At 39.7% G+C, this 26,042-nt stretch overlaps 1 protein-coding gene across 11 annotated transcripts in view; it reads left to right on the forward strand.

The window, feature by feature from the left end:
• The first annotated feature begins 11,945 nt into the window (after window positions 1-11,945).
• EMSY (EMSY transcriptional repressor, BRCA2 interacting) overlaps window positions 11,946-26,042 on the forward strand; it is an 80,770-nt gene continuing 66,673 nt past the window's right edge. For 8 of the 11 annotated variants that reach the window (XM_022593864.2, XM_022593871.2, XM_022593868.2 and 5 more), the window contains exons 1-6: window positions 11,946-12,058; window positions 13,771-13,879; window positions 19,150-19,249; window positions 20,743-20,817; window positions 22,157-22,198; window positions 25,681-25,856. In XM_022593864.2, coding sequence (XP_022449572.1) covers window positions 13,810-13,879; window positions 19,150-19,249; window positions 20,743-20,817; window positions 22,157-22,198; window positions 25,681-25,856 — 463 coding nt within the window. In that variant the 5' untranslated portion in view covers window positions 11,946-12,058; window positions 13,771-13,809. Of the gene's footprint in view, window positions 12,424-13,770; window positions 13,880-19,149; window positions 19,250-20,742; window positions 20,818-22,156; window positions 22,199-25,680; window positions 25,857-26,042 lie in introns of all 11 variants that reach the window. The other 3 variants (XM_022593867.2, XM_022593869.2, XM_022593865.3) reach the window with 2 other exon arrangements.

Raw genomic sequence — 26,042 nt, forward strand, 5'->3', positions numbered from 1 at the left:
TACAACAGAGAGAAGCAGAGAGCTATGGTAGCACAGAGCAAGGGCTCCTGATCCATTAAGGTCCAGAAATGTAATTTACCTGAGAACTTACAGCTAGGGAGGATTAGAACTCAGGTCCTGTTAGACTTAAAAGGACACTCTTTTTCCATTGTAGAAAACTGGGAAAAGACAGAAATGACTTTGTGATGATGGAGGCAATTTATGTGTGTCCGCTTGCTTAAGCTGCAACTGTATGATTCTAGGTTAAACTTGGTTTAAAAAGAATAGTTGCTTGAGATTTAGGAAGCCGAAGTGAATCAGCAGCCATTGCTCTCTGAAGTCATGGGTCTGACAGCAGACATGGAGGTGCCAGCAGGTGCCAGCTTGTCTTCACTCTCCTCCACTCCACATCCAGCTCCTCCCACTGCTGACTCTGCTGGCCCATCATAGCTCCAAGCCCACCACCAGACACTTGGCTGAGCACCCACAGACTTCCCCCTTAGACTTCTCCAGGAGCTCCCCCATCACAGCCCCATTCTGCAGCTGGGTGTGCTTGGTTTCTTCTGGTTGGTGACTTCACTGATCCCCGCCCCCCTCCACTATCAGAGCTACACTGCCCCAGCTTCTCCCACAATTGTGCAAGTTCCAATTCCTATAATAAACCCCTTATCCCATAATTCATAAGAGTTCTGCTTCCTTAGGTGAACACTGACTGAAATACTGTGTTTTTCCCAAGGATGAAAATAATTGAGTGAATAGAAGAACAGACTAAGGTTAAAAGTCTATCTTCACCATTATCTCCATAAATCCAATGCCCCTGCACTTAGCAGTTCAGTAAATATTTGTTGAATTGGACTCAATTTTTAGGTTGCTTCCAGTTCACTGGTATAGATATCACTGCAAAGAATAGCTTCTGGGGAAGAGATTTTTAAATTTTTTTGCTTTTGCTTCTGTTTAATTCTTTTCCTAGGATCAGTGCAAAGGTATGGAGTCCTTTATGGCTCAGGCTCTGAAGTTTTGACCCAGGACAGTATCTGATGTGTTGACTGTATGTGTTCATCTCCTGGGTTACAACAGATTTTCCTCTGGCTTCAATTTTCCTCTTTCTCCCTTACCTTCTATCCCTTGCGAAAAAGAAGAAAACCTCACTCTTGTGCATTTTCTCCAAAGAAAATATTTCACACTCGAATCAGATCAGCAAAAAAAAAAAAAAAAAAACAAACAACAACCATATATTGAGTTAACCTTATGGGAATGCTCCTCTGGCCGGGCTGAGTTGGAAGTGAGAGAAACAAAGACATCTGGAAGTGGAGGCTCTGCTCACTTGGGCTGGATGGACAGCAATCAACTCTGAACCACTTAATTGCAGGGGAATTTCCTCCTTGCTACTTAGGCCATTCAACGCTGGTTGAGAGAAGACATGTTACATGCTCACTTTGCCTCCTGGAAAGCTGGGTTAAATGTTGTTTCAATTAGATAACCATTTATGAAATGTCTGTCCTAAGCTAGTCACTAATGTAGTTGCTGGAGATACTGCCCTTGAGGCATTTTCAGCCGAAGTGGGAGGGAAACACAATGAGTTTCAGCACACGTCAGTTTATACTAAGTGCTAGAAAACAGGCATAAACAAAGCACTACAGAACAGAGGAGGGAGCAGTTATTCTTGATGAGGGAGTTGGGGTTGGGGAGGGGGAAGAAGTCTAATGGAAACCTAAAGAATGTATAGGCAGAGGGACCTAACATTTTTAAAGAACTGAGTTGGGTTTCAGAGAGCTAACACTTACTGATAATTTATCCTGTGCTGGTCACTGACCCAGGTGCCGTACATACGTTTTCACATTAAATCTTCCCCAAAGCCCATCTGGAGGAAACAGAGGCACAAGGACATGAGGTAACTTGTTCAAGAATTTGAATGAGGTAGAACTAGATTCAAACCCAAATCTTTCTGACTTTCAAGAACATGCCCTGCTCCTATCTGTGCTTGGAGAATTATTTTCAAAAGACATTTTGAGATGGACTATAAAGAATAAGAAGGATTTTGACAGGCTTCAAAAGGCAAGGGGGTGAAGGGACAGGGTAAAAGCATTCCAGGCAGAGGAAGAATGGAAGGAGAACAGCCCTAGGGCAGAGCATGAAGGTGTAAGGCCTGCCTGGGGAAACTTAGGCAGTCTGGGTGACTGTGGGAAGGCATTGCCACATGCCCACACCACTGTCCTTTTGGGTTCAGTAATTCAGTCAGGACTGAATTCAGTAATTCAGTCAACAGTGCTGGGGACTCGGAAGCCAAAAACCTCAGTCCTTGCTCTCAAGGAGTCTCCAATCTAATGAGAGTCTGGTGAGATAACTGTTATCAGCACTGATTGCCTTGTACACTTCAGCTCAGGATGCGTGCGTGTGTGTGCGTGCGTGCGTGCGCGCACGCATGCGCACATGAGCACACGCACAGAAGCATTATTTGGACCATTTCCTTCCCACAATCATTTCTCAACACATATATTCCCCAGGCTCTCCATAAGCATGTGTTCCTTTATTATCTCTCTGCCTTTAGCAAGGCTTGGATTTGAACTGCTGGCCCTGATGTGGTTAAGTTTCTGGGGTTTTTTTTCATGTGATAAGTTTAAAGCCCATAGCATCTCAATAAGTGCCCTTTCACCCATGAGAGACCTGACTTGGTCTTCCACTAGCTCACCTAGAAAATAACGATCAATCCTAGGGTTACAGGAAAAAAACCTTCACTGGAACTGACAAGAAAGCAGACACTTTCTACCATTTCTCTGAAGACTTCACAAGTGCTCAACACTTTTTGAAAGAGACTATGGCTCCAAGGCTTTCTTTCTGCTGGCTGGAGCAGAGTTTTAAAAAATGCATTTAATCTCTGGCAAATCACAGCAAATGTCATAAACAGCTGGAAACTCTCTGAGGTGAAGACAAGTTGAATATTATGTTTGGATTTATAGCCCCCTCCCCCATGATAGCTGATTTCCATTTCCGACAGGGTTATTATTTCCATCTTCATGAAATATTTTGGATCTCACCTTGGATAATCACTGATTATAATCAGCTCCTCACCTGAGGCACCTTAGCACTTGGGTGAACCTGAATTTTTTTTTTCAAAAATGAACTAGGGAAAACTTAATGTGTGAGATTATGTCTTTATTTCTATTTTCATTTGCAATTCCCTTTGGCTTTCTAATGATCAAGTCATTAATCAGTGTCAAATCACCGTCCAGAGCACAGACAGTATTTTTGCCACTTGGGTTCCAACGAGGATTAAATGGCAATAACTTGTGTTATTAGGTCTGGTGCTCTCTTGTGAGGTACTGTGGTAATTATTTAGGGTACGGACAAGATCTCAGTGGCCACCTAAGGCTTTTAGCCAAGAGTGTACATCACAATCTTCTGAAATTTGATAGAGCTCCCCAAGTTGTTCTGACAGGTACTCCCAGTTGAGGACCACTAAGAATCCAACATCTCTCATTTCACTTCTATGTGTCCTTTTATGCTTCCATGCCTTTGCTTCTCCTATTTTCTCTGCCATGACACCCTTGATACCCTCTCCTTACTTCTCTGCCTGGTAAAATCCTGTTACTTTGTGAGGCCCAGCTCAAATGCTACCTCTCCTTAGAAGCCTTCTGTGATGGAAACAATCCTTTTCTCCCTGATCCCATAGCACTCCTTAAATGCTTCTGTGAACGTTCTGTGTTACCACGGTCTCCTATGGTATATAGAGCTATCTGCATGTGTCTAACTTCCCCACTCAACTGTGAGCTCCAGGAGGATAACTGTTGTATCTTATTCATCTTCATAATTTCATGGCCTGACATTCATTGAATGAATAAGTTGATACCCAAAAGAAGTAAACATTGGCCCATTAAATTTAGCCAGATCTGGGCTTCCTTTGCATTTATTCACTAAGTTGTTTACAAAGAAAGAGTGCAAGGATGTGAAAGGGAAGGACCTAAAGGGCCATGATGTTAGTTTTTAATATTGTTTTAAGAACACCACTTTCCCAACAAACACGGTAACTGCTTTAATTTGAATTAGTAACGGAAGGCTAGATATCAACTTGAACTTGAGGATGGGTTTTCAGAAAAGCAGACAATCTCACCAAAATCCAAATCTTAATTGATTGGTTAAATCTACCTCTCTGGGTCTCAGACACCTCTCCTGTAAAATGGGGGGGGGCGTTAAACTGAATATCCCTGAGGTTTCTTCTAACTCTGAGGATCTATGACCTTAACCACAATCACTAGCCAACTGATGTAGCAGTTTGTTTATTCTGGCTCTACTCCATACTTAAGAGAAAGAAATATTCTTGGTAAGACACTAAGGAGTTTTACAAAATACATTAAATCATAACAATAATATAAATACTAAAAGAAGACTTGGAAATACAGTGAAGGGAAAAAGATCATCCATGGTTCTACCACTCTAGTATGCTATTGTTTTGGCGTGTTTTTCTTCCATTAGTTTTTTGATGTTTATATGTACATGGTTTTACCACTTATCATAAGCATATTCCTTGACGTTAATTATTTGTAATTTTCATCTTAAATGACTACATACTGAAACAGATGTATGGGGTATGTAAATACTCTCCTATTGTAAGATAATTAAGTTGTCAATCTTTTTAGATAGCATTGAAATTAAAATCTTTGTATATGTAAGTGTTCCCATATTTTGGATTATTCCCACAGATGGGAATCCTATATCTAAGGGTAGGAACATTTTTATGACTCTTATCACATTGCCATCTTTTACGTTAGTAAGCATCTGTGATTTTGCTGTGCGGCATTCTTTTATTTTCCTCTGATTATAGTACTCTAACTTTCCTAAGGGAAACCAAGCCCACGCTCACACCCACTCCCTGTGCTTTGGAATAACTGACTTTACCCACACCCTTCCTCCTTTCCCAGAGAGTAACATGTGGTTCAGGCCTGGCAAATCAGGGCATTACATTCCCCTGGCCACAGTTCAGGGATTGGCATGTGACTCAGATGGAGTCAACAGCAACAGAGCAAGAAGACTTTTGTTAAGACTGCTGGAAGAAATGACATGTGGTCTTTTCTTCTGAGCCTATAAGCAGGCGGATCATATTAGCTTGGAACTGCTGGGAGCCAACACATGTAGCCTGAGAATGAAGCCAACACAGTAGAAGACAGAGCTGAGGGATGGAGAGATACTAAGACTGGCCCTGTTAGAATCCTAGATTCTTTAATGCCTGAAGCCAGAACTACCCCAGCACTCACTTTGAAGTGAACCAAAAATTTCCATTGTTCCTTAAATCATTTTACTCACTCACTCATTCACCCATCCATATATTCATTCATCTATCATTTGTCTCTCTCTCTCTCTCTCTCTCTCACACACACACACACACACACACACACACACACACACACACACGGCCCCTAACTGGAACAGATAGGTTTTTTTCAATCCTTTTAACTTACGGCTTTTTAAAAAAATTTATTATTAATTAATTATTTTTTAGAGCAGTTTTATGTTCACAGCAAGATTGAGTGGAAAATTCTCATTTGCCTCCTAACCTCCCTCACTATCAACATCCCACACCAGAGTGGTACATTTGTTACAATCGATGAAACTACACATCGATTATGATATGATAATGACACATCATTATCACCCAAAGTCCACAGTTTACATTAGGGTTCACTCTTTGTGTTGTACATTCCACAGGTTTTGACAAATGTGTAATGGCTTGTATCTACCACTGTAGTGCCCTTTTCTTTTTATTGAGGTATAATCTACAGAAAGGACACAATTTACATGTGCACTTGGTAAACATGTACAGCTTGGTAAACTTTTACATGTGCATATCTATTTATATAATTCCTACCCAGATCAAGATACAGAACATTTATAGCACCCTGGTACATTCCTACAAGCTCCATTCAAGTAGTTGCTCCGCTAAAGGTATTTATTCTTCAACTTCTATAACTACAGATTATATTTTATTGCTTTTGAACTTTATATAAATGGAATTTCACAGTATGACTGCAACCTCCTAGTCTCTGAACAGCCCAGGTCTGCTGTCATAATGGGAAGAGACTTTGGGTTTTGCAGGGAAGGAATGAGTGTGTTTTGCATGTGAGAGGGATATGAATTATTGCGGACAGAGGACATTTTCCAAAAATGGCCACAGCAACATTTCTGTTCCCACATGTTCTTTCAGAACTCTACCACTCTTCTATCTAGCAATGGAATCTATTTCCCTTCCCCTTGAACCCGGGTGGGCTTGACTGTTCCAATCAGGAGTATGGCAGAAATAATGCTATGACTTCCATAGCTTGATTATAAAGATTATATAGTTTCCTTCTCTCCAGTCACTCACCCTTGGAATCTGGCCACATGTTGTAAGGAAGCCTAGGCCACATGGAGATGCCACATACAGATGTTCCCATTGATAATCCCAGCAAAGATTCCAGGCAACAGCCAACATCAATTGCTAATCATATGAACGAATGAGCACTCAGATGATTCCAGCTCTTAGTCTTCAAGTTGCCCAGAGGAGTAGAGATGAGCTGTCCCCACTAAACCCTAACCCAAACTGGAGATTTGAGAGCAAAATAAATCGTTTAAGCCACAGCAATGGTTTGTTATGCAACAATAGATAACTATGACTCTGTAGTATCTGTGTGTTCTTGGGAGGTCTTCTGGTGATATCCGACTTTGGATAATTTCTTCTCTCTAGGCCTTGGTTTCCTCAGTTGTAAAATAGAACAATAATTACTACATCATGGGAATGTTGTGAGGTTTAATGAGATAATACACACAAGGTGCTCTTTTTATAATGGGACTTAAACAAATGCTACCTAATATTATTTCAACTTACTTCTGTCAAGTTGTTCTAGATTTACTGCTTTGTACAAATTCCCTTTCATGGTATGTGTCATATACACACAAATATAAAACCTGATTTTGTGTATACACACACAGGTACATCACAATACCGCAGTTTCTACATTGCTCTCTTGGAACACTTGTTCTAGGGGACGCCAGCTACCATTTCATAAGGATGCTCAAGCCGCCTTATAAGGAGATCCATATAGTGAGAAACAGACCTCTTGACTCACTAACTTGCCAACCATGTGAGTGACCTACCTGGAAGCTGATCCTCTAGCCCTAGTCAGCCTTCAGATGACTGCAACCTTTTAGAGATCCCAAGCCAGAACCACCCTCCTAAGCCACTCTTGATTCCCATAGAAACTGCAAAAACTGTATGAAATTAAAAAAAAAAATTATTGGTTTACGTCACTAAGGTTTGGGATAACGTATTATGCACTAACAGTTAACTAATAGATCAATCATCATGAGGAGGGATGCAGGGAAGAAACTGATTCAAGGTTGAGGGCTGTTTCAGGGTCAATGTGGAAGGGCAGAGATGGCTGAATGGCCTTGAAAGTGTTGATGAGACTGAGTTTGAAATAAATCATCATGGAGTCCAGGGTAGAAAGGGAAGAAAGCAAAACCAGATGAGGGAACAGATTTGGAACTGGGAGACTGTAAACTGCAGATTTCACTGAAGCTGAAGAGCAGGTTTGGTGAGGGTAAAGGAGTAAGAATATGCAAAAAAAGAAAGTTTTGTTTTGAATGTGGAATACCTTGCTTACTGATTCAAAGGTGGAACAGGACTTCCCTGGTGGTGCAGTGGTTAAGAATCCACCTGCCAATGCAGGGGACATGGGTTCGAGCCCTGGTCCTGGAAGATCCCACATGCCGTGGAGCAACTAAGCCCTTGCACCACAACTACTAAGCCTGCCCTCTAGGGCCTGCGAGCCACAACTACTGAAGCCCACGCGCCTGGAGCCCGTGCTCTGCAACAAGAGAAGCTACTGCAATAAGCCCGCGCACCGCAACCAAGAGTAGCCCCTGCTCACCACAACTAGAGAAAGCCCGCACACAGCATCAAAGACCCAACGCAGCCAAAATAAATAAATTTATTTAAAAAAAAATCTTCTCCTTAAGATCCTTTCATCCCTAGAGTGATGGAATGAGGGTGAAATGGAGTTTGAATGGCTTAATGGTGAAAGCCATAAAACAGGGGTAGTTGACCTTAATACAGATGTAGTGACAGGTTAGGAGAATGCCAGCCTTTATTTCTGGTTCAGGATATTGAAGATGCGGGGGAGAAGGAAGAGCTCCATTTGAAAGGGCTTCAAGGGAAGCAGTGAACTTAAGGAAAACATTAGATTTTAGACTAGATTAAAAGGTGACAGCAGTGCTCTAGGAAAAGGTTAGATGTGTAAGGATGTTTCTTTGAATTAGCATGGGTTTGCTTATAAAAAAGCTAAAACTTTATTCTGTTAGCATCTGGGAGCCTCCCAAGTTTTATGCAGGGGACTGACAAGTGCTTTGAAGTTCAGAAAACTCACCCTGACAGTAGTGGCAGTATGGTAGATGTAGTGGCAAGGCGTATAGAGAGGTTCCTTTGGAGAAAAAGTGTTGGTATAAAGGTCCATCTCACACAGGTGATGAGGCCTCATCATTTGCCTACTAAAACAATGGGGGCAGCTGCCTAGGAAGTAGAGACGAGAGAACTGAATGGACAGTGGGGGACAGTAAGGGACGCAGTGGACAAGGCAGTGGCCAGATCTTTTACCTTTCTGAACCTGTTCTAGATTGTTCCAAGCACTTCTAATCCTCTATTGAGCCTGGATATGTAATTGCCAGTTATCTCCAGTTTACTTTCCTTCTTTCTTTTCTGTCCCCCAAATCCACTTATTTCGATCTACTATTTGATATTCTACTTGTATATTTTTTTAAAATTTTGGTCTTGCTATTCCCTTTTAGTACACCTTCTGGCTATACCAGTGTGGTAATAAAACTTTCTGATGGTAAGAATCTAAGGGCAGTGTGATACAGTGGAAAGAGCAGCAGCCTATAAGTCAAAAGGGCTGCTTCCCAGTCCCAATCCTGCCATGAAATTCTTGTATGACTTTGGTTAACTCATTTCTTCTTTGGACCTCACTTTTTTTTTAATTTAGAAAATGAATCTCTAAGGTCTTATCCATTTCAATTTGCCTACCTGTACAATACCATAGGAGCTATTTTCAGATATTTTCATGATAATGGTGAAATCCACCTTCTCCAACAGAGTACTACAAAATTAGAATGGTGGATGGTAGGCATCTTGAAGTTTGTTCCAAGAAACCTGCTTAATCTGCTTTGTGAATACAGGAATAAAGTTTGAGATAGGTACTGTATTCCAATGCATTTTCTCAGACCAGAGGTAGAGGAGAGTGGTTCTTACTTTATTTACCACATATTTCCTGGAGTCAAAGTGCCTTCACTTGAATTCATGGCTCTGCTACTTACTAGCTTGTTACACTGGGCAAACTACTTGAAATCTCTGTGCCTTAGTTTCTTCATCCATAAAATGGGGGTAATATATCTCATAAGGCTACTGGGGAGATTAAACAAGTTTATTAGGTGTGTAACAGCATCTGGAACAGAGAAAGCCGTCGATAAGTATTAGCTATTATTCTTATGTGCTAGGCACAAGAGTGTACAGACTCTTGTGCCTCCTTAAAGAGCTCACTGCCTGGTCAGAAATATTTTCAAACAAATGACCATAACTCAGTGTTCTGAGTTCTGTAACAAGATGTATAATAAGTGGTGTAGGAGCAGAGGCAAGAATGCCTGTCTCATTCTAGAGAGAAAGGCAGGGGCAGGACAATATTCTTGAGGGTAAAGTTTGAGTCTGATTCTTAAAGAAGAGAATTCAATGTTGGGAACATTTGGGAATATGGAGCAGTAACCGACAGCATAGGGAAGGCAGTTTCTTGCTGCAAAAGACAAATATGGTTCCAAGGAAAGGGAGGATGTGTGGTAGATCAGAGGTAGCAGTTGATGCCAGAGCATCAGCAGTTGAGAGCTTGTTAGAAATATAGGCTCTTAGGCGCTACCCAGACCTACTCAATTAAAATTTGTATTTTAACAAGATTCTCAGGTGATTCTTTGAACATTGAAATTTAAGAACCACTAGTCCAGAGCACACACTGCAGCCAAGCTGCTTAGGTTTAAATCCTGGCTTTACCATTTACTTATAATCATTATTATTATTATTTGGTCGTGCCACTGCAGCATGGGGGATCTTGGTTTCTCGACCAGGGATGGAACCCATGCCCCCTGCAGCGGAAGCGAGGAGTCTTAACCACTGGATCACCAGGGAAGTCCCACCACTTACTTATTTATTTACTTATTTAAACATCTTTATTGGACTATAACCACCATTTACTTATAATGTGTAACTTTAGGCAAGCTATTTCACCTCCTTCCTATGCCTCAGTTTCCTCATTTGTAATTGGATAATAGTTTCTACCTCATAAAGTTGTTTTAAGGATGGAATAAATATTCGGGGGACTGCAAGAAGAGAATTCAGCCAAATCTATAGGATTTGGGTGAATTCCAGTCGAAGATCCGGAGTTATAAAGCCCAACTCCCTTCAACTGGGTGAGTTCTTGAATATCTGTTTTTCTCACTCCTAGTAGGGGGTAATCTTAATTATACCTGCCTCACTAAGATACTCAAATCAAAAAATATATGTTCAACTACAAAATCTTCTATTAAAGTTTCATTTATTATCTTTCCAAGAGTTAAGTATCTGGCCAGAAAGCGGTGGTACCTCAATTCAGTAGGAAATAGATGGAAAAGAATGCATTGGAAGATCAGGGAGGGAGTGGTGGGAAAGCCGGCAGACTATTTGTCCCACTTCCTGACTTTCTGAAAGGGCAGACTTGGGTTTCAACAATAATTTTCCTGGGCCTCAGAGAGGATTTTTAGCTAATGGGCAAATAGTACACAAATGCCGTTATTTATTTTTTCTTCCTAACCTAACCTACAATGGAGATTCAAGAACATGAACAGTCTCACACGTTTGTATAGTGGTCCAAAATTTACAAATAACTTTTCTCTACTTTGTGTATCACAACATCCCTATAGGGTAATATTAACCTAACATTTTATAATAAAACTTTGTTAATATCATAAAGCACATTAAAAACTCCTTTCCATTTAAGTATTTTTACCATATCCGATGTCTCCCAAAGTACAAAATTTAAAAGGGAGAGCAATCACAAAACTTGATTGGATCTTCAACAGTAGCAGTTACTGGCTTCGATCTTATGGCCGCGATTATTTGTATATTGGGCCCCTTTTCTCATCCGTAAAACAGGGGCAACAATACCCTCTTCACACAACTGTTTTGTGATTAAACACGAACAAAGGCTGAAGGGTGAACCTACCACGTCACAGGGCCTCAAATAAACCCCTTCTCCTTCTTGCCTTTGACACTATCATTCCTACTTCACACGCGGAGAAACCCAAAGTCGAGAACGCTCGGGTTCCTCTTCTCTACTTGCAACTCCGCAACCCCGAGATCGGGTACGCGCAACTGCGATGTCCACTGTGTCAGGTGTCGTAGCGTGTATTCTCTCTCCTCGACGGGGCTGGAGGCCGCTGATAATTGCTCCCAAGACTCTTGAGGAATCCGATCCTAATCCTCAACGGCGCTTCAGGGACTAACGTGCTTTCCCACCGTCCCTCACCCCCCCTAGAATAAAGGTCGCGGGGAACCTTCAGCTCCAGCTACCAACGCCATCTTGACCACTACGTGTGACGCCCCACGTAGCGGAGAGCGCAGCCCATTGGCTGGGAGGCTGCAGGCGGAGGCGAGGCGCGCGAAGCCAGAGAGGAGGGTGTGGAGGATAAGCCAAGGAAACTACAATCCCAGCCTTCCTTGCGCGTGCACACCAAGAGCGAAAGAGGAGGGAGTTTGGGTTCGGACCACAACTCCCAGCACCCCTCGCGATGTCTCTCCTTTCCTTTCAAAACGTGCAGGAAAAGAGGGACAGAAGAATGGAGGCCTTCTGGTGTCCGTTCTCCGAAAGGCGGGAAAGGCGAACTACACCTCCCGACTGGCAGCGCGCGGCTGCGCCTGCGCCTTGATACCTGTCGCCATCTTGCCCCTTCTGAGGCACAGCAAACAAACCCAATTCCTGGTGTCCCCTAGTCTTGGCGGAGGAGCCTTTTAGATGAGCCCAGAAAGGCCGGGCAGGTGGGTGATTCTTAGACAGGGTGCTGGGAAGAACTGGCAGGATAGCCAGTCTGGAAGAGCGCCGGGCCAAGCATTGGGAGCCCGGCTTGGGGCGCCCAACCCCATCCTCCGTTGTCTCCTAACGGGATCGTGGGGCTCCCGAGGTGGGCTGAGGGGGACTCTGGCAGGCCTGGTGCTGAGATTGCTGGGGTCCAGCTCTGGGGGCCTCCCAGTGAGTCTCGGTCGTCTGCCTGGCTGTCCGAGCGTCTACTCTTTCTCTCCGTTGTCCTCTCCGCTGAGGAGGGAGAGAAGCGCTGATGCCTGCCGGAGCCTCTGACTCCGACTACTGGTCCTGAGAGGGCTTGGGTCGTGAGCTTGACATTGGGGTGAGCGCTGAGCGGCACCGGTGAGGAGGGTGGGCGGGCTGCTCTTGTTGTGGTGCTGCGAGAGAGTGCGTGTTTGGGGAGGGGGCGGGGCGGGCTTGCCTCCTTGACACTTGAGTGGGGGAAGGATTAGACAGGATTCCGGTTCTCGGAGCGGGCTCCGGCAACCTCTGCCCAGGTTTCCAGTGCGATGCGGCCCCGCAATGGGGTCCGCCGGCGGGGACGCGTCGGGATGCTGTGACGTGGTGCTTGATTCCGGCGGCCGCCGGCCGCCTCCAAGATCCTGTCGGGAGGCGGGGACTGGCTTGTGGAGGGAGCGGATTCCTTTGGCTCTGCCCCTTCTTCCTCCCCACCCCTTTTCTTTATGTCATTCTGCCGGCTGGGGCGCGCACTCCAGCTCTCCTTGCTCTGGGTTGGTTCTTAGATGAGAGGACTATGGGAAGTAGGGGGAGGGGATTCAACTTATGGCGTGGAGTTGGAGTTAGCAGTCCCAGCTCTTGGAACGGGAGATAGCAGTTATTACGGGTCGATGCCTGATTCCTAGACGAGACACTGAGCTCGCTTATTCATACATTCACTCGCTCATTCATTCATTCATTCATATTACTTGCTCTTCTCAGTCATTCATCTGTTTATTTAACAGATATTTACAGCGGATCTGCTGTGTGCTAAGCAGGTATAGTGCAAGGGCCCAGCGCTGTTGTCTTTTTCTCTAGACCAGGGAATTCCCAGTACCAAGTTCCTGACATCTAAACTTTTGGTAAATGTTTTTTTGAGGACTGCTGGGTGTAAATTCATGTTTCATTGTTAAGACTCGAGGAGAAAGTACTATATTAAGTTCCGTTGACCCACTTAACGTGCTAGGAACTTTACGTATTTTATTTCATGTAGCTCATAATGAGAAAGCCGGCAGAAGTCAAGTGACTTGCCCAAGGTTACACAGGTAGTGGCACCTGTTTATGAAATAATGTGTCAGCCACTAGGATAAGAACTTCACATACACTGTTACTTAATCCTCATAACAAACTGATTGATAAAATCTCTGTTTCACAGATGTGTAAAGTTTATGTTCAGATAGGCCAATCTACCCAGGATCACACAGCCAGTAAGTTGAAAGATTGAATTAGAACCTATATGTGTCCAACGCCTATGCTCTTTCTACTATGATAGGCTGGAATAGTAAGCTCCCATGTGGTTAAATTCTTCATTTGTCAGAAGTTGGAAAGCATGGAGGTGAAATAGGATTGTGAGATATTTTTACTGGTTTTGCTTCTTAGCGTGTGGATCTCCACGTGAGCGGGCTTTTGAATGTACTTTCGTAATTTGAGTTTTTGGTTTTTGTTTTGGTAGGGAAGACAAGCTCTTTGGGGCTACCAAAAAGAAGCAGCAATGCCTGTTGTGTGGCCAACGCTTTTGGATCTCAGCAGGGATGAATGCAAAAGGATTCTTCGAAAATTGGGTATGATTTTCATTTTTGATGTTTCATGCCTCCCTGTGATCCTTTTCCCTTTCTGTTTGGGTCATGGCTGTTTGCATGGATATCATATTTCATGATGGTTAGAAATTCTTTGGAGGTATAGTTCTTGTCTTACTCTGTTATTTCCCTACTGCTTTGTATAGTGCTTTGTACACAGTAGATGCATGAATCATATTAATAATAATAGCAGCTAAAAGTTCTTCAGGGCTACTGGGCTATTCTGAGTCCTTTACATTCAGCATCTCATTTAATCCTCATTCAAACCAAAAAGATAGGTATGTTTCTTCTTTTGTCCCCATTTTACAGATGACAGACCTGAAGCTTAGAACCCGAAGTAATGCTGATAGTAAGTCATGGGGTCAGAATTTCAACCCAGGGAATAGGATTCCAGTCTCATGTTAACATACTTTTAACCTTCATGAATGTATGTGTGAATTACATACTGTTTCTGAATTCTAAGTTAATGTAAGCTATGCTGACTTTAACAAATTATATTTTACTTTCAGTAATAAAACACCATTTACGCCTGTAATGAATTATTTAGTGCTTCTTTTCCTTTAGAGCAGCCTTTCTCAACTAGCATTTAGGGAGAGAATTAAGCCCTAATGCTAAGTTATCCATTGTATGTAATGAACTAACTTTTCTTCATGCATCTAGAATGGTATGTATTATCCTTGGGAAAATTGAGAAAAAAAGAGTTATTCAAATCATTTTCTTTATTCTGTGGTTTACATGAGTATCCTTGGTTGAGAAATGCAGCCTTAGACTGTAAGGTCCAAGAAGGAACCTTTTTGTCTTATTTACCACTATAGTCTCAGGCCAGCACATAGTAGGGACTCAGTAAATGAAAAAGTAATTTGAAAAAGAATATTAGATGTTTTGGCAGTGGATAGGAATTATTTAGATATCTATGACTTTGAAAGGGAAAGTGTGGACCTTGAATTCAGATAGACCTGGGGTCTTGGTCCTGTTACTAATGACCGACATGATCCAAGGACAAGTTGTTTCATCTCCCTAAATTTATTGACACTTTTGTAAATGAAGGACAATAATATCTGCCTCATAAGTTTAAGTGGATTAAGTGTATATAAAAAGGGCCTATCACAGTGCCTGACATATGAGTATATAGCGTTTTAAAGCAGCTGCTTTCAGACATTTATTTATTTGCAGGTGAATCTTTTCTTCAAAGGAAATCTTTGTTGGGAATTCCTATGCATAAATCTGAATCATAGCAAATATGGCCCTGCCTGCTAATAACCTTTGCCCTTTTTATTTCCCCTTAGGCCACTATGAGGATTTCTATATTTTAAACTACTTATTAGCATTGTATTTTGGCACCTCTAGAGAGGCTTTTTGTTTTGTTTTGGGGTGGGTTGGTTTTTTGGGGGGTCAATTATTCCTTTTTTTTTTTAACCTTATATCCAAACTTTTAGTAATTCGAGGGTGATTTTCTACACATTTATATGCAATTGCTCTAACTTGCTAGCTACCAGTTATAAAGTTGGATTTTTATTTATTTCATAGCTGAAATAATTGCAGATCACAACTGACGTTGATTGCATTAGAGTTTCTGGGCTTTTGGGACCTTGAATCAAGAGATTATGTTTGAATATAAAAATTGTAACCTTTAAGTCTAAATTTATCCTTAATTTTAGTCAGAGTTGTGTGGGTAATATTGCTGAAGAGCTGCTTCTATACAAAAGAAAACAGCCTTCCTAGAGGGTAACATCATCTTCAATGACCCTTCTTTTGGGAGGTGAGCCTTGAGAGTGATTTGCGGAAAGACTTCCTCCCCACCCGTTGGCTCATTATCATAACAGTGAAACCTTTGAATAGCTTTCAAACACAAGCTCTAGGTCCGAAGTTTAGAGAAGGTACTGCATTTAAAAATTAGCTTAAAATATTTTAAGAATTAGCTTTAAGGGGCTTCCCTGGCGGCGCAGTGGTTGAGAGTCCGCTTGCCGATGCAGGGGACACGGGTTCGTGCCCCGGTCCGGGAAGATCCCACATGCTGCAGAGCGGCTGGGCCCGTGAGCCATGGCCGCTGAGCCTGCGCGTCCGGAGCCTGTGCTCCGCAACGGGAGAGGCCACAAGAGTGAGAGGCCCGTGTACCGCAAAAAAAAAAAAAAAAAAAAAAGAATTCGTTTTAAAACAATTCTTTTTAAAAATGTTATAAATTATTTTAACATCAGATGCTAAACATTACATTTTACTTAAATGTAGAGAAATTGAGATAGAGAATTTCTTTATGACACACTGAACATACCAGTGATAGATAAATGCTTCCTTCCTTCTATCCTGCCTCTCCCCTGCCCTATTTTTTTATGACCATCCCTGAACTGTAACTCTTACATGAGGCTTTATGAACTATAGTATAATTGAATGGCTGGTTTTTTTAAATGGAACGGGTTGAGGGCTTTATAAATATAGTTTGGCAAATCTTTTGTTTCCTGTGTTTTTTCGTGTGTTATTTTGTTATACTTACGTGTCATTAGAGTTAACACTGTAATAGAATGGTACCAAAAATAATACCAGAAATTCAACTGAGTTTGATATTTGTCAGAATCTTAGGATTCTCATGAAATGAAATCCACAAATGTGAATGAGGTTGGGAAGCTAGTAAAAGTTCTTTACAATGAGTGAGTTTCTCATTGAATGAAGGGGGGAGGTATGCATTGGACTGTGTAGCTATGAGAACTGTGTTCTGAGTTACAGTTTTGTGTGAGGTTGCCACCTCTTTTGTTCATGACTTTTTAGTTGGACTTGGAATGAGACTTGAGATGTCAAGAATCTTTGTCTTTCTTCAGTTAATTTCACTTTTTTTGAAATATTGTGAAATAGTGAAATTTTGATCATCATAAATTCCACAGGCCAAAAGTGAGGTTTTTCCTCAAACCACTTCCTCTCTCTGACCTCTCCATTTCTTTTTATGGTATTGCCATTCTACTAAATATCTTGGAAACTGAAAAACCTGATTCTTTTCCTTCTGCCATTCCTTCCACATTTAATCAATCACTGAGTTCTATCAAAAACTTTTTAGACTGGAAATGGTGGCTTTTCTTAGTCTGGCCCCAAACAGTTTTTCCATTTTTATCCTTGTTGGATTTTAATCACCTTGAGGATAAGGACTTTGTTTTGTTCATATAAAGATTCTCCATGGTACCTTGTAATAGTAGTGTTCAATTAGTAGTTTGGTTTGAATTAGCAACTAACCAAGTATGGACATATTTTTACTTTCCCTAGTGTAAAACTCTCAAAATAGTCACTGACTATTACTGGAAGTTTAATGTCTCTGTGAAACATTATATGCTCTTTTACTCTCTCTGTTCCTTTTGCACATTTGCATTTCCCCCACTGCCTGCCTAGAGCACAGTTCTCTTTCTGATTAAAGCTTATGCTTCCAGACTAGATGATGTGTTTTTCTTCTGTGCCTTTACCACTGTATTGTAAACTGTATCAGAATTGTCTGGTGACTTGTTTCACTGTAGCTTTATTCTAGAGTTAACTTCTTAAGGGCAGGATTTAGCATACTATCTGGTATATATAATAGGACTCAATACTGATTTGTTGAATAAAATATTCCATAAATGGGGCATAAACATTTAGATATAGTGGTTTCTTAGTTATCCCCAGTGTCTTTCTGAACTCTACTTTAGGTCCTGATAAAAGCTGAAATATATGTTTCCTGGAACAAAGTATTTCCTTCACTACTCCAGAGAAGCAGAGTTTGGCCTTCCAGAGATACCACATGAAACATCTACGTAATATCCAGCCTAGATTGAACATGCAGGATGTTTACACATGGGATAACTCAGTTGGACCAGACATTTCTATTTAAGCTCACTCTTCTATATAAAGTATTTTCTTTTGATAGAACTGTGAATAATATGAACTGAATGAGGCTGCTGTTTTATTGTTGGTGTAGTACCTTGGATGCAGGTATGCATGCCTTAATTATTTGGCTAATATTCAGTATCTGTTGTATGTAAGGCGTTGGCAAATACGGTAGCAACTTGAATTGAGTAAGAAGATAACTGTAGTCTGGACACTTATTTCTCATCATTTTGTTTTGCTCAGGTATACTTGTCTCATAGTGTTAATGGTTTGAAACAACTATTTTATTATTTCTCATGATTCTATGGGTTACTTGTCTTGCCTGAGCTCTCTCATGTGGCTCTATTCAGCTGGTAGCTTAGCTGGTTAATTGGGCTCAGCTGAGGTGGCTGGGCCTCTCTCTCCATGTGACCTTTCATCCTGCGCTTCTTCATAGCTTGGTGATCTCAAGCTTACAAGAGAGCAAGGTCCTGTGTCCAAGGCTGCTATTTGCATCATGTATGCTGATGTTCCATTGGCCAAATCAAGTCACATGCCAAGCCCAGAGTCAGTGTGGGAGGGACTATTGGAAGGTAGTACACGAGGAAGTACACTGAGAGGCAGGCATGGTTCATTGGGAGCCATTGAGGGCTTTTTGGTTTTATATTTTAACCACTACTAGGGACTGACAGTTTCACTAAATAACAGTTGTTGCTGTGGAAAGTTAGTGAAATGAAACTGTCTGGCATTAGGGTTCAGTGTATTATGTCCTGATTGCTGTAAGAGCAATTCATGTGTGCTAATCTGCCTTAGTCATTTTGCTGGTGGTTTTTATAGATGCAGAGGATCATAGAAATGGAAGGTACCTTCAAAGTGTCTTCTAGATAAAGAAACTGAGGATCAGAGATGAGAAAGGACTTGTCCAAGGTCACACAACTAGTGTCAGTGCTGGAGCCAGAATCTGGTCATTTGACTCTTGATCCAGTAGTTTTTCACTTGCACACTATTCACAGATAGAATATAGGTCAAATTCTTAGGCAAGCCTAAGGAATTATTTCAAAGTTTGGCCAGTAAAGGTACCTATCAATAATGCTAAAAACTTCTCTCATCAGCCTTATTATATCACTTGGAACCTGTTCCCAGGTGTTGGTAGCATCTGAGTTGAATGTTCTTCAGGATGATGCATAAGACGAAATATTTACCATTAGATTTTTCTACCTAAACTTTTTATATACATGACTTCTGTGAGGCAGTCAAAAAGAAAATAAGATTATAAAAGCCACATTTTAACCTATGGTTTTAGATAAAATTTTTGAGAGGACATTAATGAAATATTTGCATATTGATTTTTAGGTTTCCTGCCCTGAAGTTTCACTCTATGTAGCCATAGTACTTAAATATTGATGGCCTATCTTGTTAAAATAATTTTCTTCTTCTAGAATTGGAGGCATATGCTGGAGTTATCAGTGCACTTCGGGCACAGGGAGATCTCACCAAGGAAAAGAAAGATCTTCTTGGAGAACTCTCAAAAGTTCTTAGGTAAATTATCATAAAAGTTTGTGAGAGATGAGTCTAGAAATTTCATTTTGAGGTGTTTCAATACTTTTCACTCTTAAGGTGAAGACAGAGGTGTCAAGTTGTTGGTGTTTAGAGATCCCATCCCAGTTGTGTGCTTTGTTACAGAAAATTTTGTAATTTACCATTTATTATGTAATCTAATCAGGAAAGGTTTAAGGCAGGTTATCTTAGGTTTGGGCCGCTTGGAAAAGGGAGGTATTTTTGACCTGGGTGAAGGAAAGAAGAGCTGGCAGCGACTGGATAGGAAGATCTAGAGTGGCCCAGTGGCATTTGTTAGGGGGTAGAAGGAGACACTAGGAAGTTGTTGTCTTAATTTATAGAAATGGGTGGTGATTAATAGTCATAGCCTTAGGGATAGTTTATCCCTTCAGCTTCCCACTAGTGTTAAAAAAATTCATTAAAAAAATTCTGGTGAAAGGGATTCTTTGATACTTTGCCTTGATCCATTCTTAACATCTTGAGCTTTCTCAGTAAATTCAGTTCTGTTTTAACTGAAGTTTCCTTTCTACATTTAAGACCATTTTGTCCTATTCTTTTTTTAAGTGAAAATAGGGAAGAGATTTTTTTTCCTGCATTTAATTAACATTAAAATAGGGCTGTTATTAAGCCAAATCGTCAGTCTTATTGCCTCCATACTTAACAATTTATATTTTTTGTTTGTTGTTTATATTGCCTCATAAATTTCTGCTTTCCAGCCCCTTAAATATTTTAGTCCGTGGTATAGATTTAACTTAGCAATAAAGATTACACTTTTAAGGGTGCTATTCATTTTATTGAGTATTTATGAATGGAATGGGTATAGCCTTTTTTCAGTTGTTTAGATTTAACTTTACATGTATTTAATCAGGATCAACATAAGTACATTTTTACTATAGTGGTAACATGATACAATGTAGAAGACACACAGCTCAAGTGTTGAGTAATAAAGGAGTAATATCCTAGTGTCAAGTTTCATAGCATATAGCTACAGGAAACATTATCTTGCCACTTTCATTTCTTTATTATATTCACTAAACATAAAATTATAGACTCTTAAGCTTTAGAAAGGACTTTAGAAGACTTTCTTCCAAGTGCCAAAATCCTCTTCTCAGTAACCATGATTAGGGGTCATTCAGTGGCTTTTTACATTTAGATAACAGGAACCTCTGCTAATCTTGAACATGGTCTGATATTTCTGAGTTTTGGACGTAATGACTTGATATCAAGCTGAATTTGTCTTCCTGTGATTTCTAATTTGTAACTAATTCTCTCTGCAGTTACACAGAATCATTCTGAATCCTTTTCTATGACTTTAATTAAAGCATTTGAAGATATATATTAGGCCCCTGTCTATATCTTTTTACAAATCAATTTTGCCCCCCCCCACAAGCAAAATGTTGACTTAAACATTAATAAAAGTATAGAAAAGAGCTGCCTGCTTGGCAGAGTTCTATAATGGCTATTTTTTTTCATAGCATCTCAACAGAGCGCCACCGTGCTGAAGTTCGGAGAGCAGTAAACGATGAACGGTTAACAACAATTGCACATAAGTAAGCCATTAGTCATACCACCCCTGATTTTTCATGACGTAGTATACCTTAGTTTTGAAAGTCTTCCTATTGTGTAGCAGATTCCTGAGTCTTTTATCTTGATAGTAATATCTCTGTACTCAGGGATCCTGACCATAGCTGTGTTGACTATTTATTCAATTGGTTATGTTTTTGCATTTGGTTAGGCAAGCTTTAAGTACTCAGGTCAAATCCTGTTGCAGTGTAATCTCTGTATAACTAAAGGCCTCCACAGTTTAGCAGATGATTCCTTTACTCGAAGCAAAGTTCAATAAGAAAGTAGTGTGCTCCCCAAATTTGACAGCCCCTTAGAGTTACTTTGTAATAGTATTTGATATGTATATTGCTTTATAAATAGGCATTATAAATTTTTTGATAACTGACTAATATTTCATGTATTTTGAGATTCAGCAAAAAGATTGTAAAATATATGTTCTGCTTTTAAGAAATATGACTACAGTATACCTTAATTTACTTTGAAAAGCCAAAAAAATAAAATTGTAAAGGATTCTTATCAAACTGTTTTCAGATCATTATAACTATTTGATAGATGGGGTGGAGGGTGGTGGAAGACAGACTGAGCATTAACAGAGTATGTATGGAGACAGTGCCTCCTGAAAATAAGAAAAGAACAGAAATTATCCTTTAAATGTTAATGCAAGATGGTAGGAACATTTTATAAAATAAGGTATGTTATAGAATATTCATCTGTTTTTTATTTTTATGTTTTAATGTGAAATAAAACTAAAGGAAAAAATTCAGTACGTTTCCATAATGTAATAAATAATGCTTTTAATCCAATTGGCAGTATTGTATTGACCCTGAAGATCCATTAGCTTCATGTGGTGCTTTAATGTTACTGATTTTACTTGACTGATAAAATGGGGTGCTACCTTTTTAACTGTGTAGTTTGAAAGTTAAGCTGTTTGAATTTGGAGATTTTTCAGTGGTTGGTATGTATGCACTGTAGAAATTTGAAAATTTTCCTCTAGCATCATTAGGTATTTACTTGTTAAGCCAACATGGCTAAAACATTCACATATTGTGTTCCTTCTTTAAATGCTTTAAACTTTTAAATTGGGATACTCTAAAAATAGTAACTGAGCCTAGATTCTAATTTGAGAACTTGTAATAGGAAACTTATGTGCTAGGTAATAAAGAACTAAATAATAGTTTGCATTCAGAGGCACTTAGAGACAAAATTAGTACCTTAAAAGCATTGGAACAGTATTGTGGGGCAATTAGTTGTAAGTTGATGCATCAGTTTCATACTTAAAGATAACACTTATTTAGTCTCCTTTTCCTTTTTTCCCCTTTAAAGAATGAATTTATCCTTATATTTGGGTGAAAGACCAAGTTACAGGTATGCAAATAGGTTATTATTATTTCAGGCTTTTTCTTTTATTTATTTCAAAATTGAAGCTCTCAATTATTCAGGGGCACATATTCCATTTATGAATTAACCGTGCCCCTTGCTTTTACTTCTCTTCCCCTCCTCCCCTTCCTTCCTAATACTGCCCACCCTTTAGCTATTTTGCTGCTTGAAAGTACCTCTAGTCAGAGGGTGGGAAGGGAGAGGAGGTGAAATTTTTAATTACTCATTTTACTACTTGTTAGTTGTCCTGGGAGAGGTTTGATGGAAGAACTTACAAGTATTTGCCAAAGTATTTTTGGATAATATGTCAATTTCTTTGATCTGTTTGACCTCTCCCTTTCCCTCCTCTCTCTGTTAGCATGGATAATTGAGAGTTGGCTTCTATCTACCTGTTTCCTCTTTTTTTCTCTCTTTTCTGAGTTCTTTAACACATAAATTTAATTTTTTGAAAACCGTTTACTTCAGTGTATAATTTTAAGCTACTTAGGTCTTTCTATACTCCTGTTTTAATATTTTATATTGTGGTTTTAGTTCGACCAGACGTCGTATTTACTTGTTGAGCCCAAGGGTCAATGAGTGGGGAATGGTGAGGAAGACATAGATCCCTCATTCTGTCCGTCTCCTCTGCCCTCTTTCCCTCAGAAGTAGTAACAGAACCTAGTGCTAAAGATTATCTATAGGAGGGCTTCAAACTCTGAGCCTGAAAAAAGTAACTTGAGCCATGGAGGAATGCATCTGAACTGACTGCATTCCCTTTCTCCTCTCCCTTCCCTCCCCCACTCAAAACAGCAGCTTAGGCCAGAAGGAATGTGGTTGAAAGGTAAAGAGAAAGCCAAGAAGGTTGAGCACAAAGGAGATGGAAACAAAAGGAGTGGAGTGTCTGGGATCAAAGAAAAGCCTTGCTTGAACCATAACACGTGTTTATTATTTGGCACGAGACCATTTATTAAGTTTGATACTCTAATTCAGTTTTGAAACATGTCAGAATATTATAGTATTAAAGCCTGGAATGTCAAGGGGCTTCACAGTTTTTAATTGGGCCACTCTTGCCAGCATTGTATCTAAATAAAGTGGCTATCCAGAATTACTATTCTCTTAACTCCTTTTCCATCAGCCAGACATTCATGGGATACTGTTTGAGTTTCTATGTGAGGATGAGGATTTCATGCTGGTGCGCTGCATACCAAAGGATGAGAGGGCCAAGGTAGTTCCACTAGTATCTTGTTAGACTTCTCAGAAAAGGGGCTGGAGCCAGGTTTCCACCCTCCCTTGCTATATTTAGTATAAATAGAGAGGAGTTCTTTGAAACTTAGGAATCTCAGGAAAGCCCTGGAATAAGATGTTTACAGAAACCTGTAAAATTCTATCTAGATGATTTGTGCAACTAATGCATATATACACCCTCATTAGTAAGCAAAATAGGAATTTTGATCTAATTCTAACATGATGTTTAATTTTTCATTCACTTAAAAAAATTTTGAGCATGTTTGCCTGAGTAGAAATTTGGAAGATTTATAGATCTTTCTAAAAGTTGCAGTTGTATCTTTTGCACTGCAAATTCTGTCCTTTCAATAGCATATATATTCATGTATTTTAAATTATTAATCTTCCATAATTTCTGCCACCATTTAACAATGTACCAGGTAAGTGTAGACATCACTTTATTTGTATGGTAAACTCTCACCAAGCAAATTTAGTAGTGATATTCTAATAAAATGATAGCAAAATAGGAGTAAGCCAAGAAAATGCTGAATAGCTTTTAGAATTTTTTCCTTTGACAATTAGCAATAGGTCTGTTTCTGTCTCTCTTTCTTGTTTGTACGAATTTTGTTTCAGAACTAGCATCAATTGGAGATTATGTGATAACAAATTTGTGAGGGTTATTGGGGTCTTAAGAATCCCTCTTTCCCATGTCTTAGGTAGGGCTATGTTATACCATGAAGGAATTTGCAGATTTCCCACTGTAACTCAATTGAATTCATCAACTCCTAGAAATTCCTTTCTTGACTGAGTGTAAATTCTTCTCAAGTTGTAAAGTAATTTATTTGTTCCATTCAGTGAAAGTTACTAGTGATTAGACAGCAGTGCCCACTTAGTATAATTCAAAGGCAAAAGTTAGACAAAACACATTTGAAAATTTTTATACCTTCCACTTGTGATGTGGCAGTTGTTTTCAGTAGCATGATGTATGCTTGTTGAAGGAGACATTTAGTAGCTGTGTGACCATAAGCAAGTTATTTAACCTCTTGGTAATTCAGTTTTCCCATCTTAAAAATGGAGATAATAATATTACCAATTTCATAAGATTGAAAGAATTGTATGAGTTAATACATGTAAAATGTTTAGAACAATGCCTCACATATACTAAGTGCTAATTGATGTTAATTATCATCATTACCATCATCATCATTATTCCACTATCCACTAACAAGGGCTTTTGTGTACTCTATCTAAATTTGAAGAATCAGTGGACCTACAGAATCTTAAACTCTAGGTTGGGTTGTAGAATCTTTGGTTTTGAAAAAGGTGCAGAAATACTTCTGACTTAGTGAAGAGGTTGATTGATTGATTGATTCTGGGTGAATTTTAAACCTCGACACTAACCATTAGTCAGGAAAAATGATACCACTACCTTTTGTGGAGCCAAGCCAAGGGAAGTGAACAACTGTCTTTTCATATTTCAACCTCTGTTTGGATTCCTAGGATAAAATTTGCTTAAGAAATTGAGTAAAACTGATAATAATGTCTGCTTAGGGGTAGAGTTCAATTGCCTCAAACATTCCTTAGAGTGAAGAATGGTATAAATAAGTAAAATTAAAGTAGTGGCAGGTTTCTTACAGTGTCCTCACATCTAGTATACTTTTTTTAACAGGAAGGATAGTAATATAACACATTGTCAGTGACACATGCGGTGATATATACAGCTCCCTTCTATCCCCCAGTACCTAGTCTCCCTCGTTTACTGCCTCAGTTTCCCTTGTTTGAAAGCCTTAGAACCTCTGGCCATGCAGGCAGTTAGGATAATTTTACAAAAGTTCAATGAATTCCATCCTTAATTATTCAGGAAAATCTGATTTTTGAAATAATGAGTACTTTTTACCTTTTTAGCTTAATTATAACATTAAGTTCTAAAAGTTAGTAGAAATACTAGTTTTCATTAGCAATACCAGATTTAAACTAATGAAAATAACGTTTATTTATTTAAAAGGCATGGGACAGTTTTTCATAGTTTCAATTATGTTCATTATAAGATTCAGATTATGGAATAAAATGTGTAAAAATCTAAGTGTGTGTGAAATTCCTTGAATTCTGATTATTATTCATAATTTTGATCTTGCTTGCTTAAAATAAAGCCTCTCCTGTTCACTCAGGGCACTTTTTATAATTTAAAAAGTTATATTTGAGTGTATATATTTGCTTCATTTTTAGCAATTGAGAACTCTTGTAGCAGTGTTTTCTTTTTTGTTTAGTATGTCTGGACCTAATAGCTCTTCAGAATGGTCCATTGAAGGCCGTCGATTGGTACCCCTGATGCCTCGGCTGGTTCCCCAAACTGCCTTCACTGTAACAGCTAATGCTGTTGCCAATGCAGCTATCCAGCACAATGCATCTCTTCCAGTGCCTGCAGAAACAGGAAGCAAGGAAGGTGAGTAGAGAAATAGTTCTGTGTGTAGAAATGACTTTTCTAAGATTCTTCAAGAAAAGTTGTCTTATTTTACATCTGTTTTTGTCCAGTGTTTAAAAGTTGTGAAACATAATGAGCAACACTTGTTCTGAAACGAGAAACTGCCAAGTTTTTAGTCTCAGCCAAAATTAAATATCCCTTTTGTTC

The sequence above is a fragment of the Delphinapterus leucas genome, chromosome 7 (assembly GCF_059928025.1).
Source record: "Delphinapterus leucas isolate spDelLeu-1000000601 "Yukka" chromosome 7, BTC_Dleu_Yukka2, whole genome shotgun sequence".
NCBI lineage: Eukaryota > Metazoa > Chordata > Mammalia > Artiodactyla > Monodontidae > Delphinapterus > Delphinapterus leucas.